Below are 15,761 nucleotides of genomic sequence, written 5' to 3'. Positions count from 1 at the left end.
TATAGAGTATAATACTAATAATATACAGTATTATAATAATAATATACAGTATAATACTAAGGTAATATATAATAATATACAGTATAATATATAGTATAATACTAATAATATATAGTATAATACTAATAATAATATATAGTATAATACTAATAATAATATACAGTATTATAATAATAATATACAGTATAATACTAAGGTAATATATAATAATATACAGTATAATATATAGTATAATTGTAATAATAACATACGCCAGGCAGCACAGAAGGTAATATATAACCCAGGTGTGTTGCAGGTAATAAAAGGTGTATGTTGTGTTCCCTTCAGGTGTACGTGGAGCTGCGCTTCACCCTGAGAGACTGTAACTCCATCCCTTGGGTGTCTGGTACCTGCAAGGAGACCTTTAACCTCTTCTACCTCCAGACAGAGGAGCCACACGCCGCCGCCTCCCGCTTCAGACCTGCCGACTACGCCAAGGTCTAGTTTTAGAGAATCCTACTTGTTGACAAGGTGTTCTTACTTTTTATTCAATTTTTTTTTAAACTCTTATTTGACCAGGTAAGTTGACTGAGAACACGTTCTCATTTACAGCAATGACCTGGGGAATAGTTACAGGGGAGAGGAGGAGGGGGATGAATGAGCCAATTGTAAGCTGGGGATGATTAGGTGGCCATGGTATGAGGGCCAGGTTGGACATTTTAGCCAGGACACCGGGGTTAACACCCCTTCTCTTGCGATAAATGTAATGGGATCTTTAATGACCTCATTGAGCCAGGACACCGGGGTTAACACCTCTTCTCTTGCGATAAATGCCATGGGATCTTTAATGACCAAAGAGAGTCAGGGCACCAGGGTTAACACCCCTACTCTTGCGATAAATGAAATGGGATCTTTAATGACCAAAGAGAGTCAGGGTAACCGTTTAACGTCACGTCTGAAAGATCCCACCTTACAGAGGACAATGTCCCCAATCACTGCCCTGGAGCATCTCCTTAGACCAGAGGGAAGAGAGCCCCCTACTGGCCCTCCAACACCACTTCCACCAGCACCTGGTCTCCCATCCAGGGACCGACCAGGACCAACCCTGCTTAGCTTCAGAGGCAAGCCAGCAGTGGGTTTCAGGGTGGGATGCTGCTGGCTAATTTTCACTTATTTTCACTTATTGGACTTTTTGACTCATCATATATTGACATAGTGTTTTTCTCTTTAATATACCTTATTTGCATGTTATTATCTGTGTGACAGACAAAGGCAAAACAAAACATGACATTCTTATTAGTCTGTTTCTATAGCTGTTGTTACTGAGGAGAGTTATTTCATAGCTGTTGTTACTGAAGAGAGGAGAGTTATTTCATAGCTGTTGTTACTGAAGAGAGGAGAGTTATTTCATAGCTGTTGTTACTGAGGAGAGTTATTTCATAGTTGTTGTTACTGAGGAGAGTTATTTCATAGCTGTTGTTACTGAGGAGAGTTATTTCATAGCTGTTGTTACTGAGGAGAGTTATTTCATAGCTGTTGTTACTGAAGAGAGAAGAGTTATTTCATAGCTGTTGTTACTGAAGAGAGGAGAGTTATTTCATAGCTGTTGTTACTGAGGAGAGTTATTTCATAGTTGTTGTTACTGAGGAGAGTTATTTCATAGCTGTTGTTACTGAGGAGAGTTATTTCATAGCTGTTGTTACTGAGGAGAGTTATTTCATAGCTGTTGTTACTGAGGAGAGTTATTTCATAGCTGTTGCTACTGAGGAGAGTTATTTCATAGCTGTTGTTACTGAGGAGAGTTATTTCATAGCTGTTGTTACTGAGGAGAGTTATTTCATAGCTGTTGTTACTGAGGAGAGTTATTTCATAGCTGTTGTTACTGAGGAGAGTTATTTCATAGCTGTTGTTACTGAGGAGAGTTATTTCATAGCTGTTGTTAAAGAGGAGAGTTATTTCATAGTTGTTACTGTTAAAGAGGAGAGTTATTTCATAGCTGTTGTTACTGAAGAGAGTTATTTCATAGCTGTTGTTACTGAGGAGAGTTATTTCATAGCTGTTGTTACTGTTAAAGAGGAGAGTTATTTCATAGCTGTTGTTACTGAGGAGAGTTATTTCATAGCTGTTGTTACTGAGGAGAGTTATTTCATAGCTGTTGTTACTGAGGAGAGTTATTTCATAGCTGTTGTTACTGAGGAGAGTTATTTCATAGTTGTTTTTCCTGAGGAGAGTTATTTCATAGCTGTTGTTAAAGAGGAGAGTTATTTCATAGCTGTTGTTACTGAGGAGAGTTATTTCATAGCTGTTGTTACTGAGGAGAGTTATTTCATAGCTGTTGTTAAAGAGGAGAGTTATTTCATAGCTGTTGTTACTGTTAAAGAGGAGAGTTATTTCATAGCTGTTGTTACTGAAGAGAGTTATTTCATAGCTGTTGTTACTGAGGAGAGTTATTTTATAGCTATTGTTACTGAGGATAGTTATTTCATAGCTGTTGTTACTGTTAAAGAGGAGAGTTATTTCATAGCTGTTGTTACTGAAGCAAGTTATTTCATAGCTGTTGTTACTGAGGAGTTATTTCATAGCTGTTGTTACTGAGGAGAGTTATTTCATAGCTGTTGTTACTGTTAAAGAGGAGAGTTATTTCATAGCTGTTGTTACTGTTAATGAGGAGAGTTATTTCATAGCTGTTGTTTACTGAGGAGAGTTATTTCATAGCTGTTGTTACTGTTAAAGAGGAGAGTTATTTCATAGCTGTTGTTACTGTTAATGAGGAGAGTTATTTCATAGCTGTTGTTACTGTTAATGAGGAGAGTTATTTCATAGCTGTTGTTACTGAGAGAGTTATTTCATAGCTGTTGTTACTAGAGGAGAGTTATTCATAGCTGTTGTTACTGTTAAAGAGGAGAGTTATTTCATAGCTGTTGTTACTGAAGAGTTATTTCATAGCTGTTGTTACTGAGGAGAGTTATTTCATAGCTATTGTTACTGAGGATAGTTATTCATTAGCTGTTGTTACTGGAGGAGAGTTATTTTCATAGCCGTTGTTACTGAAGCGAGTTAATTTCATAGCTGTTGTTACTGAGGAAGAGTTATATTCATAGCTGTTGTTACTGTTAATGAGGAGCAGTTATTTCATAGCTGTTTGTTTACTAGTTAATGAGGAGATTATTTCATAGCTGTTGTTACTAGGAGAGTTATTTCATAGCTGTTGTTACTGAGGAGAGTTATTTCATAGCTGTTGTTACTGAGGAGAGTTATTTCATAGCTGTTGTTACTGAGGAGAGTTATTTCATAGCTGTTGTTACTGAGGAGAGTTATTTCATAGCTGTTGTTACTGTTAAAGAGGAGAGTTATTTCATAGCTGTTGTTACTGAAGAGAGTTATTTCATAGCTGTTGTTAAGAGGAGAGTTATTTCATAGCTGTTGTTAAAGAGGAGAGTTATTTCATAGCTGTTGTTACTGTTAAAGAGGAGAGTTATTTCATAGCTGTTGTTACTGTTAAAGAGGAGAGTTATTTCATAGCTGTTGTTACTGTTAAAGAGGAGAGTTATTTCATAGCTGTTGTTACTGTTAAAGAGGAGAGTTATTTCATAGCTGTTGTTACTGTTAAAGAGGAGAGTTATTTCATAGCTGTTGTTACTGTTAAAGAGGAGAGTTATTTCATAGCTGTTGTTACTGTTAATGAGGAGAGTTATTCATAGCTGTTGTTACTGTTAAAGAGGAGTTATTTCATAGCTGTTGTTACTGTTAAAGAGGAGAGTTATTTCATAGCTGTTGTTACTGTTAAAGAGGAGAGTTATTTCATAGCTGTTGTTACTGTTAAAGAGGAGAGTTATTTCATAGCTGTTGTTACTGTTAAAGAGGAGAGTTATTTCATAGCTGTTGTTACTGTTAAAGAGGAGAGTTTTATAGCTGTTGTTACTGTTAAAGAGGAGAGTTATTTCATAGCTGTTGTTACTGTTAAAGAGGAGAGTTATTTCATAGCTGTTGTTAAAGAGGAGAGTTATTTCATAGCTGTTGTTACTGTTAAAGAGGAGAGTTATTTCATAGCTGTTGTTACTGTTAAAGAGGAGAGTTATTTCATAGCTGTTGTTACTGTTAAAGAGGAGAGTTATTTCATAGCTGTTGTTACTGTTAAAGAGGAGAGTTATTTCATAGCTGTTGTTACTGTTAAAGAGGAGAGTTATTTCATAGCTGTTGTTACTGTTAATGAGGAGAGTTATTTCATAGCTGTTGTTACTGAGGAGAGTTATTTCATAGCTGTTGTTACTGTTAAAGAGGAGAGTTATTTCATAGCTGTTGTTACTGTTAATGAGGAGAGTTATTTCATAGCTGTTGTTACTGTTAATGAGGAGAGTTATTTCATAGCTGTTGTTACTGAGGAGAGTTATTTCATAGCTGTTGTTACTGAGGAGAGTTATTTCATAGCTGTTGTTACTGTTAAAGAGGAGAGTTATTTCATAGCTGTTGTTACTGAAGAGTTATTTCATAGCTGTTGTTACTGAGGAGAGTTATTTCATAGCTATTGTTACTGAGGATAGTTATTTCATAGCTGTTGTTACTGAGGAGAGTTATTTCATAGCCGTTGTTACTGAAGCGAGTTATTTCATAGCTGTTGTTACTGAGGAGAGTTATTTCATAGCTGTTGTTACTGTTAATGAGGAGAGTTATTTCATAGCTGTTGTTACTGTTAATGAGGAGAGTTATTTCATAGCTGTTGTTACTGAGGAGAGTTATTTCATAGCTGTTGTTACTGAGGAGAGTTATTTCATAGCTGTTGTTACTGAGGAGAGTTATTTCATAGCTGTTGTTACTGAGGAGAGTTATTTCATAGCTGTTGTTACTGAGGAGAGTTATTTCATAGCTGTTGTTACTGAGGAGAGTTATTTCATAGCTGTTGTTACTGTTAAAGAGGAGAGTTATTTCATAGCTGTTGTTACTGAAGAGAGTTATTTCATAGCTGTTGTTAAAGAGGAGAGTTATTTCATAGCTGTTGTTACTGTTAAAGAGGAGAGTTATTTCATAGCTGTTGTTACTGTTAAAGAGGAGAGTTATTTCATAGCTGTTGTTACTGTTAAAGAGGAGAGTTATTTCATAGCTGTTGTTACTGTTAAAGAGGAGAGTTATTTCATAGCTGTTGTTACTGTTAAAGAGGAGAGTTATTTCATAGCTGTTGTTACTGTTAAAGAGGAGAGTTATTTCATAGCTGTTGTTACTGTTAATGAGGAGAGTTATTCATAGCTGTTGTTACTGTTAAGAGGAGAGTTATTTCATAGCTGTTGTTACTGTTAAAGAGGAGAGTTATTTCATAGCTGTTGTTTACTGTTAAAGAGGAGAGTTATTTCATAGCTGTTGTTACTGTTAAAGAGGAGAGTTATTTCATAAGCTGTTGTTTACTGTTAAAGAGGAGAGTTATTTCATAGCTGTTGTTACTGTTAAAGAGGAGAGTTATTTCATAGCTGTTGTTACTGTTAAAGAGGAGAGTTATTTCATAGCTGTTGTTACTGTTAAAGAGGAGAGTTATTTCATAGCTGTTGTTACTGTAAGAGGAGAGTTATTTCATAGCTGTTGTTACGTTAAAGAGGAGAGTTATTTCATAGCTGTTGTTACTGTTTAAAGAGGAGAGTTATTTCATAGCTGTTGTTACTGTTAAAGAGGAGAGTTATTTCATAGCTGTTGTTACTGTTAAAGAGGAGAGTTATTTCATAGCTGTTGTTACTGTTAAAGAGGAGAGTTATTTCATAGCTGTTGTTACTGTTAAAGAGGAGAGTTATTTCATAGCTGTTGTTACTGTTAAAGAGGAGAGTTATTTCATAGCTGTTGTTACTGTTAAAGAGGAGAGTTATTTCATAGCTGTTGTTACTGTTAAAGAGGAGAGTTATTTCATAGCTGTTGTTACTGTTAAAGAGGAGAGTTATTTCATAGCTGTTGTTACTGTTAAAGAGAGAGTTATTTCATAGCTTTGTTAAAGAGGAGAGTTATTTCATAGCTGTTGTTACTGTTAAAGAGGAGAGTTATTTCATAGCTGTTGTTACTGTTAAAGAGGAGAGTTATTTCATAGCTGTTGTTACTGTTAAAGAGGAGAGTTATTTCATAGCTGTTGTTACTGTTAAAGAGGAGAGTTATTTCATAGCTGTTGTTACTGTTAAAGAGGAGAGTTATTTCATAGCTGTTGTTACTGTTTAAAGAGGAGAGTTATTTCATAGCTGTTGTTACTGTTAAAGAGGAGAGTTATTTCATAGCTGTTGTTACTGTTAAAGAGGAGAGTTATTTCATAGCTGTTGTTACTGTTAAAGAGGAGAGTTATTTCATAGCTGTTGTTACTGTTAAAGAGGAGAGTTATTTCATAGCTGTTGTTACTGTTAAGAGGAGAGTTATTTCATAGCTGTTGTTACTGTTAAAGAGGAGAGTTATTTCATAGCTGTTGTTACTGTTAAAGAGGAGAGTTATTTCATAGCTGTTGTTACTGTTAAAGAGGAGAGTTATTTCATAGCTGTGTTACTGTTAAAGAGGAGAGTTATTTCATAGCTGTTGTTACTGTTAAAGAGGAGAGTTATTTCATAGCTGTTGTTACTGTTAAAGAGGAGAGTTATTTCATAGCTGTTGTTACTGTTAAAGAGGAGAGTTATTTATTTAATGAAAAATTAAATATAAATAAATATATAAATCAATAAATATATAAATTAATTTCATCATTTAATGTTGCTGTGACACTACTACCCAGGTGCATATGATGAAAAACATATGGATATGATTTGATTTGAAGGTGGACACCATTGCTGCCGATGAGAGCTTCACACAGACGGACCTGGGAGACCGCGTTCTGCGCCTCAATACGGAGGTGAGTTTGGTTGAATATTATATTCATTACGTTCTTATACTTCAGGGCTCTTTTGTCTCTTTGTTTTCTCTCGCGATATTTATTTAAAAAAAAGATATATATTTTCATTAGAATTTCAGGGCAGAACTACAGATTTTTACCTTATCAGCTCGCTAGGCTACCTGCCACCTCTACACTCTAACCACTAGACTACCTGCCTCCTCTACACTCTAACCACTAGGCTACCTGCCTCCTCTACACTCTAACCACTAGGCTACCTGCCACCTCTACACTCTAACCACTAGGCTACCTGCCACCTCTACACTCTAACCACTAGACTACCTGCCGCCGATAGACTCTAACCACTAGGCTACCTGCCTCCTCTACACTCTAACCAATAGGCTACCTGCCGCTTCTACACTCTAACCACTAGGCTACCTGCCACCTCTACACTCTAACCACTAGGCTACCTGCCTCCTCTACACTCTAACCACTAGACTACCTGCCTCCTCCACACTCTAACCACTAGGCTACCTGCCTCCTCCACACTCTAACCACTAGGCTACCTGCCTCCTCTACACTCTAACCACTAGGCTACCTGCCTCCTCTACACTCTAACCACTAGGCTACCTGCCACCTCTACACTCTAACCACTAGGCTACCTGCCTCCTCTACACTCTAACCACTAGACTACCTGCCTCCTCCACACTCTATCCACTAGGCTACCTGCCTCCTCTACACTCTAACCACTAGGCTACCTGCCTCCTCTACACTGTAACCACTAGGCTACCTGCCTCCTCTACACTGTAACCACTAGGCTACCTGCCTCCTCTACACTCTAACCACTAGGCTACCTGCCTCCTCTACATACAGTCTAACCACTAGGCTACCTGCCTCCTCTACACTCTAACCACTAGGCTACCTGCCTCCTCTACACTCTAACCACTAGGCTACTTGCCGCCCCCTCTCTATCTATACATTCACTACAGTAATCTGTACGACCCAGACATACTGTAACACAACACAGCCACGACCCAGACATAACACAACACAGCCCCGACCCAGACATAACACAACACAACCACGACCCAGACATAACACAACACAACACAGCTACGACCCAGACATAACACAACACAGCCACGACCCAGACATAACACAACACAGCCACGACCCAGACATACTGTAACACAACACAGCTACGACCCAGACATACTGTTACACAACACAGCTACGACCCAGACATACTGTTACACAACACAGCTACGACCCAGACATAACACAACACAGCTACGACCCAGACATAACACAACACAACCACGACCCAGACATAACACAACACAACACAGCTACGACCCAGACATAACACAACACAGCCACGACCCAGACATAACACAACACAGCCACGACCCAGACATACTGTAACACAACACAGCTACGACCCAGACATACTGTTACACAACACAGCTACGACCCAGACATACTGTTACACAACACAGCTACGACCCAGACATAACACAACACAGCCACGACCCAGACATACTGTTACACAACACAGCTACGACCCAGACATAACACAACACAGCCACGACCCAGACATACTGTAACACAACACAGCCACGACCCAGACATACTGTAACACAACACAGCCACGACCCAGACATAACACAACACAGCCACGACCCAGACATAACACAACACAGCCACGACCCAGACATACTGTAACACAACACAGCCACGACCCAGACATACTGTAACACAACACAGCCACGACCCAGACATAACACATCACAGCCACGACCCAGACATAACACAACACAGACACGACCCAGACATACTGTTACACAACACAGCCACGACCCAGACATACTGTAACACAACACAGCCACGACCCAGACATAACACAACACAGCCACGACCCAGACATAACACAACACAGCCACGACCCAGACATAACACAACACAGACACGACCCAGACATACTGTTACACAACACAGCCACGACCCAGACATACTGTTACACAACACAGCTACGACCCAGACATAACACAACACTTGTTGCTAAATCCACCAGATGTGCTAATGTACTACAAAACTCTTTTCGGAAAATGAAAACGTTTTCAAAATATGGACTCTTAGCGTAGAGACCTCGCCACACGTCTTTATGGAGCCATGTTGAATCTATAATAATATATATGGACTCTTAGGGTAGAGACCTCGCCACACGTCTTTATGGAGCCATGTTGAATCTATAATAATAAATATGGACTCTTAGCGTAGAGACCTGGGAGCCATGTTGAATCTATAATAATATATATGGACTCTTAGCGTAGAGACCTTCTACACATGTCTTTACGGAGCCATGTTGAATCTATAATAATATATATGGACTCTTAGCGTAGAGACCTTCTACACATGTCTTTACGGAGCCATGTTGAATCTATAATAATATATATGGACTCTTAGCGTAGAGACCTTCTACACAGGTCTTTACGGAGCCATGTTGAATCTATAATAATATATATGGACTCTTAGGGTAGAGACCTGGGAGTCATGTTGAATCTATAATAATATATATGGACTCTTAGGGTAGAGACCTGGGAGTCATGTTGAATCTATAATAATATATATGGACTCTTAGGGTAGAGGTCTTTACGGAGCCATGTTGAATCTATAATAATATATATGGACTCTTAGGGTAGAGGTCTTTACGGAGCCATGTTGAATCTATAATAATATATATGGACTCTTAGCGTAGAGACCTTCTACACATGTCTTTATGGAGCCATGTTGAATCTATAATAATATATATGGACTCTTAGCGTAGAGACCTCGCCACAGGTCTTTACGGAGCCATGTTGAATCTCCCTGTTACTGCCGTCATAATAGATGCTGTTTGAGAAGAGAGGTCATTTCATTGTGTAGCCTACGCTCTACTGTAAGCCTATGACAAATAAAAACGTTCGTTTGATTTGAGGTCAGAGAGGTCGGCCCGGTGACCCAGAAGGGCTTCTACCTGGCGTTCCAGGATGTGGGGGCGTGTATCGCTCTGGTCTCTGTCAAGGTGTTCTATAAGGTATTGTGATGTTTATGTATTTTATCTGTCTGTCTGTCTGTCTGTCTGTCTGTCTGTCTGTCTGTCTGTCTGTCTGTCTGTCTGTCTGTCTGTCTGTCTGTCTGTCTGTCTGTCTGTCTGTCTGTCTGTCTGTCTGTCTGTCTGTCTGTCTCTGTCTGTCTGTCTGTCTGTCTGTCTGTCTGTCTGTCTGTCTGTCTGTCTGTCTGTCTGTCTGTCTGTCTCTGTCTGTCTGTCTGTCTGTCTGTCTCTCTGTCTGTCTGTCTGTCTGTCTGTCTGTCTGTCTGTCTCTCTGTCTCTCTGTCCGTCCGTCCGTCGGTCCATAAGAAAACTGTATACAGTGGCTTGTGAAAGTGTTCACCCCCTTGGCATCCTCTTCTGTTGCCTTACAACCTGGAATCAAAATGGATTTTTGGGGGGGAGGTTCGTATCATTTGATTTACACAATATGCCTACTCTGGAAGACTGAAACAGGTTTCCCTTAAGAATTTCCCTGTATTTGGCACCCTCCATTATTCCTTAAATTCTGACCAGTTTTCTCAGTCCCTGCCGATGAAAAACATGGATGGTGTTCTCGGGGTGATAAGAGGTTTTGGGTTTGCGCCAGACATAGCGTTTTCCTTGATGGCCAAAAAGCTGACCAGAGTACCTTCTTCCATATGTTTGGGGAGTCTCCCACATGCCTTTTTGGTGAACACCAAACGTGTTTGCTTATCTTTTCCTTAAGCAATGGCTTTTTTCTGGCCACTCTTCCATAAAGCCCAGCTCTGTGGAGTGTACGGCTTAAAGTGATCCTATGGACAGATACTCCAATCTCTTCCATAAAGCCCAGCTCTGTGGAGTGTATGGCTTAAAGTGGTCCTATGGACAGATACTCCAATCTCTTCCATAAAGCCCAGCTCTGTGGAGTGTACGGCTTAAAGTGATCCTATGGACAGATACTCCAATCTCTTCCATAAAGCCCAGCTCTGTGGAGTGTATGGCTTAAAGTGGTCCTATGGACAGATACTCCAATCTCTTCCATAAAGCCCAGCTCTGTGGAGTGTACGGCTTAAAGTGGTCCTATGGACAGATACTCCAATCTCTTCCATAAAGCCCGGCTCTGTGGAGTGTACGGCTTAAAGTGGTCCTATGGACAGATACTCCAATCTCTTCCATAAAGCCCAGCTCTGTGTAGTGTACGGCTTAAAGTGATCCTATGGACAGATACTCCAATCTCTTCCATAAAGCCCAGCTCTGTGGAGTGTACGGCTTAAAGTGGTCCTATGGACAGATACTCCAATCTCTTCCATAAAGCCCAGCTCTGTGTAGTGTACGGCTTAAAGTGGTCCTATGGACAGATACTCCAATCTCTTCCATAAAGCCCAGCTCTGTGGAGTGTACGGCTTAAAGTGGTCCTATGGACAGATACTCCAATCTCTTCCATAAAGCCCAGCTCTGTGTAGTGTACGGCTTAAAGTGGTCCTATGGACAGATACTCCAATCTCTTCCGTAAAGCCCAGCTCTGTGGAGTGTACGGCTTAAAGTGGTCCTATGGACAGATACTCCAATCTCTTCCATAAAGCCCAGCTCTGTGGAGTGTACGGCTTAAAGTGGTCCTATGGACAGATACTCCAATCTCTTCCATAAAGCCCGGCTCTGTGGAGTGTACGGCTTAAAGTGATCCTATGGACAGATACTCCAATCTCTTCCATAAAGCCCAGCTCTGTGGAGTGTACGGCTTAAAGTGATCCTATGGACAGATACTCCAATCTCTTCCATAAAGCCCAGCTCTGTGGAGTGTATGGCTTAAAGTGGTCCTATAGACAGATACTCCAATCTCTTCCATAAAGCCCAGCTCTGTGGAGTGTACGGCTTAAAGTGATCCTATGGACAGATACTCCAATCTCTTCCCTAAAGCCCAGCTCTGTGGAGTGTACGGCTTAAAGTGGTCCTATGGACAGATACTCCAATCTCTTCCATAAAGCCCAGCTCTGTGGAGTGTACGGCTTAAAGTGGTCCTATGGACAGATACTCCAATCTCTTCCATAAAGCCCAGCTCTGTGGAGTGTACGGCTTAAAGTGGTCCTATGGACAGATACTCCAATCTCTTCCATAAAGCCCGGCTCTGTGGAGTGTACGGATTAAAGTGGTCCTATGGACAGATACTCCAATCTCCGCTGTGGAGCTTTGCAGCTCCTTCAGGGTTATCTTTGGTCTCTTTGGTGCCTCTCTGATTAACGCCCTCCTTGCCTGGTCTGTGAGTTTTGGTGGGCGGCCCTCTCTTGGCGGGTTTGTTGTGGTGCCATATTCTTCAAAGTTTCAGATATTTTTTTATAACCTAACCCTGATCTGTACTTCTCCACAACTTTGTCCCTGACCTGTTTGGAGAGCTCCTTGGTCTTCATGGTGCTGCTTGATTGGAGGTGCCCCTTGTTTAGTGGTGTTGCAGACTCTGGGGCCTTTCAGAACAGGTGTACATATACTGAGATCATGTGACACTTGGACTGCACACAGGTGGACTTTATTTAACTAATTATGTGACTTCTGAAGGTAATTGGTTGCACCAGATCTTATTTAGGGGCTTCATAGCAAAGGGGGTGAATACATATGCACAGGGGGTGAATACATATGCACAGGGGGTGAATACATATGCACAGGGGGTGAATACATATGCACAGGGGGTGAATACATATGCACAGGGGGTGAATACATATGCACAGGGGGTGAATACATATGCACAGGGGGTGAATACATATACACAGGGGGTGAATACATATACACAGGGGGTGAATACATATACACAGGGGGTGAATACATATGCACAGGGGGTGAATACATATGCACAGGGGGTGAATACATATGCACAGGGGGTGAATACATATACACAGGGGGTGAATACATATGCACAGGGGGTGAATACATATGCACAGAAGGTAATTGGTTGCACCAGATCTTATTTAGGGGCTTCATAGCAAAGGGGGTGAATACATATAGACACACCACTTTTAATGTATTTATGTTTTGTGTTGTTAGAGTAGATTTGTTTTTCACCAATTTGGACTATTTTGTGTTTGTCCATCACATGAAATCCAAATAAAAATCAATTTAAATGACAGGTTGTAATGCAACAAAAACTCCAAGGGGGAGAAATACTTTTGCAAGGCCCTGTACTGACTTTATATCTCTCTCCTTATCGAAGCGCTGTCCATCCACTCTGAGGAACCTGGCAGCGTTCCCAGACACGGTACCAAGGGTCGACTCCTCCTCGCTGGTGGAGGTGCGGGGAGCGTGCGTGGAGAACGCAGAGGAGAGGGACACGCCCAAACTGTACTGTGGGGCGGACGGGGACTGGCTGGTTCCTCTGGGGCGATGCGTCTGTAGTCTGGGACATGAGGAGATTGACGGAATCTGCCAGGGTGAGTTGTGGCTTACAATTCCCCCTGGGCTCAGATATCAGTTTGGTTGTCAAAATACGTGAATTCAATGTGAAATCAACAAAAGAATTCACCACGTCATTGGATTTAGGTTAGACGTTGGGTGACAAAAATACGAAATTGCAAATCCAATCAGTTTTACACATTGATTCAACATCATCACGTTGAATTATTTTGTTGAAATGACATGGAAACAACGTTGATCAAACCAGTGTTTTGCCCAGTGGGTTCATAGTGCTTTACATTGTTGTGTGATTATTCCGGCTGACCCCAATTAGTCGACTGGTCGATTGTTTTATGTTTTTGGGTCGAGCAGTAGCAAATATATATAAATATATTATTTATGGCACATGAGACTCCTGTCTTATTCGCGCCCATTTTAGTGAACTAATCCATTGTCAGAGCCGAGACTAATCCATTGTGAAGGCCGAGACTAATCCATTGTGAGGGCCGAGACTAATCCATTGTGAAGGTTGAGAATAATCCATTGTGAAGGCTGAGACTAATCCATTGTGAAGGCCGAGACTAATCCATTGTGAAGGCCGAGACTAAACACTGTGAGGGCCGAGACTAATCCATTGTGAAGACCGAGACTAATCCATTGTCAGGGCCGAGACTAATCCATTGTCAGGGCTGAGACTAATCCATTGTGAAGGCCGAGACCAATCCATTGTCAGGGCCGAGACTAATCCATTGTGAAGGCTGAGACTAATGCATTGTGAAGGCCGAGACTAATCCATTTTGAAGGCCGAGACTAATCCAATGTGAAGGCCAAGACTAATCCATTGTGAAGGCCGAGACGAATCCATTGAGGAGGCTGAGACTAATCCATTGTGAAGGCCGAGACTAATCCAATGTGAAGGCCGAGACTAATCCATTGTGAAGGCCGAGACTAATCCATTGTGAAGGCCGAGACTAATCCATTGTGAAGGCCGAGACTAATCCAATGTGAAGGCCGAGACTAATCCAATGTGAAGGCCGAGACTAATCCATTGTGAAGGCCGAGACTAAACCATTGTGAAGGCCGAGACTAATCCATAGTGAAGGCCGAGACTAATCCAATGTGAAGGTCGAGACTAATCCAATGTGAAGGCCGAGACTAATCCAATGTGAAGACCGAAACTAATCCAATGTGAAGGCCGAGACTAATCCAATGTGAAGGCCGATACTAATCCATTGTGAAGGCCGAGACTAATCCAATGTGAAGGCCGAGACTAATCCAATGTGAAGGCCGAGACTGATCCATTGTCAGGGCCGAGACTGATCCATTGTCAGGGCCGAGACTAATCCAATGTGAAGACCGAGACTAATCCAATGTGAAGGCCGATACTAATCCATTGTGAAGGCCGAGACTAATCCAATGTGAAGGCCGAGACTAATCCAATGTGAAGGCCGAGACTGATCCATTGTCAGGGCCGAGACTGATCCATTGTCAGGGCCGAGACTAATCCAATGTGAAGGCCGAGACTAATCCAATGTGAAGGCCGAGACTAATCCATTGTGAAGGCCAAGACTAATTCAATGTGAAGGCCGAGACTAATCCATTGTCAGGGCCGAGACTAATCCATTGTGAAGACCGGGACTAATCCAATGTGAAGGTCGAGACTAATCCATTGTCATGGCCGCTGGGGAGAGTGGCTAAATTGCACAATGTATGTCTCTCTCCCGCCAATTTGTGCACATTCATTGTTTAATGACTTCATTGTGTGAATTGGTTTGCTTTTGATTGTTAGTTCCTATCATTAATTCATTACATTTATCACCAGTAGTATATTTACTGTTAATTCCTATAATTTATCATCTATAATGTTTGTTTGGTTTCACTCATTTCTGTTAATTAATCAATATATTACTGTTAGTTTTTTTTTACCATTCTGACTGTCGGAGTGGAGATGTTGTTTTCAGAGCACAAACCTCTTGTGAGAAACACATTTTGGTTTTATTTCATTCCATTTACGAGTTTTGCAAAATTTTGTAATTGTCAATTTTCTACCTTATAGTCTACACTGTAGTCTACCCTTTAGTCTACCCTATAGTCTATAGTCTACCCTATAGTCTATAGTCTACCCTATAGTCTACCCTTTAGTCTACCCTGTAGTCTATAGTCTACCCTATAGTCTACCCTATAGTCTACCCTATAGTCTACTCTATAGTCTACCCTATTGTCTACTCTATAGTCTATAGTCTACCCTATAGGTTACCTTATAGTCTACCCTATAGTCTACTCTAGTGTCTACCCTATAGTCTACCCTATAGTCTATTGTCTACCCTATAGTCTACTCTAGAGTCTACCCTGTAGTCTACCCTATAGTGTACCCTATAGTCTATAGTCTACCCTATACTCTATTGTCTACCCTATAGTCTACCCTATAGTCTATAGTCTACCCTATAGTCTACTCTAGAGTCTACCCTGTAGTCTACCCTATAGTCAATGTCTACCCTATAGTCTATTGTCCACCCTATAGTCTACCCT

General features: G+C 41.0%; 1 protein-coding gene across 1 annotated transcript; it reads left to right on the top strand.

Moving 5' to 3' along the window:
• Positions 1-327: 327 nt before the first annotated feature.
• Positions 328-13,270, top strand: LOC116370527 (ephrin type-A receptor 6-like; the record flags this gene model as incomplete). The annotated part of the gene is made up of 4 exons (XM_031819782.1): positions 328-477; positions 6,746-6,820; positions 9,777-9,875; positions 13,054-13,270. Coding segments are annotated over 4 exons (541 nt in total), but the record flags the coding sequence as incomplete, so codon positions are not given.
• Positions 13,271-15,761: the final 2,491 nt, after the last annotated feature.

Source organism: Oncorhynchus kisutch, unplaced genomic scaffold (assembly GCF_002021735.2).
Source record: "Oncorhynchus kisutch isolate 150728-3 unplaced genomic scaffold, Okis_V2 scaffold2589, whole genome shotgun sequence".
NCBI classification, from domain to species: domain Eukaryota; kingdom Metazoa; phylum Chordata; class Actinopteri; order Salmoniformes; family Salmonidae; genus Oncorhynchus; species Oncorhynchus kisutch.
The sequence above is the reverse complement of the archived record's forward strand: the minus strand, read 5'-3'. Positions and strand labels throughout refer to the sequence as shown.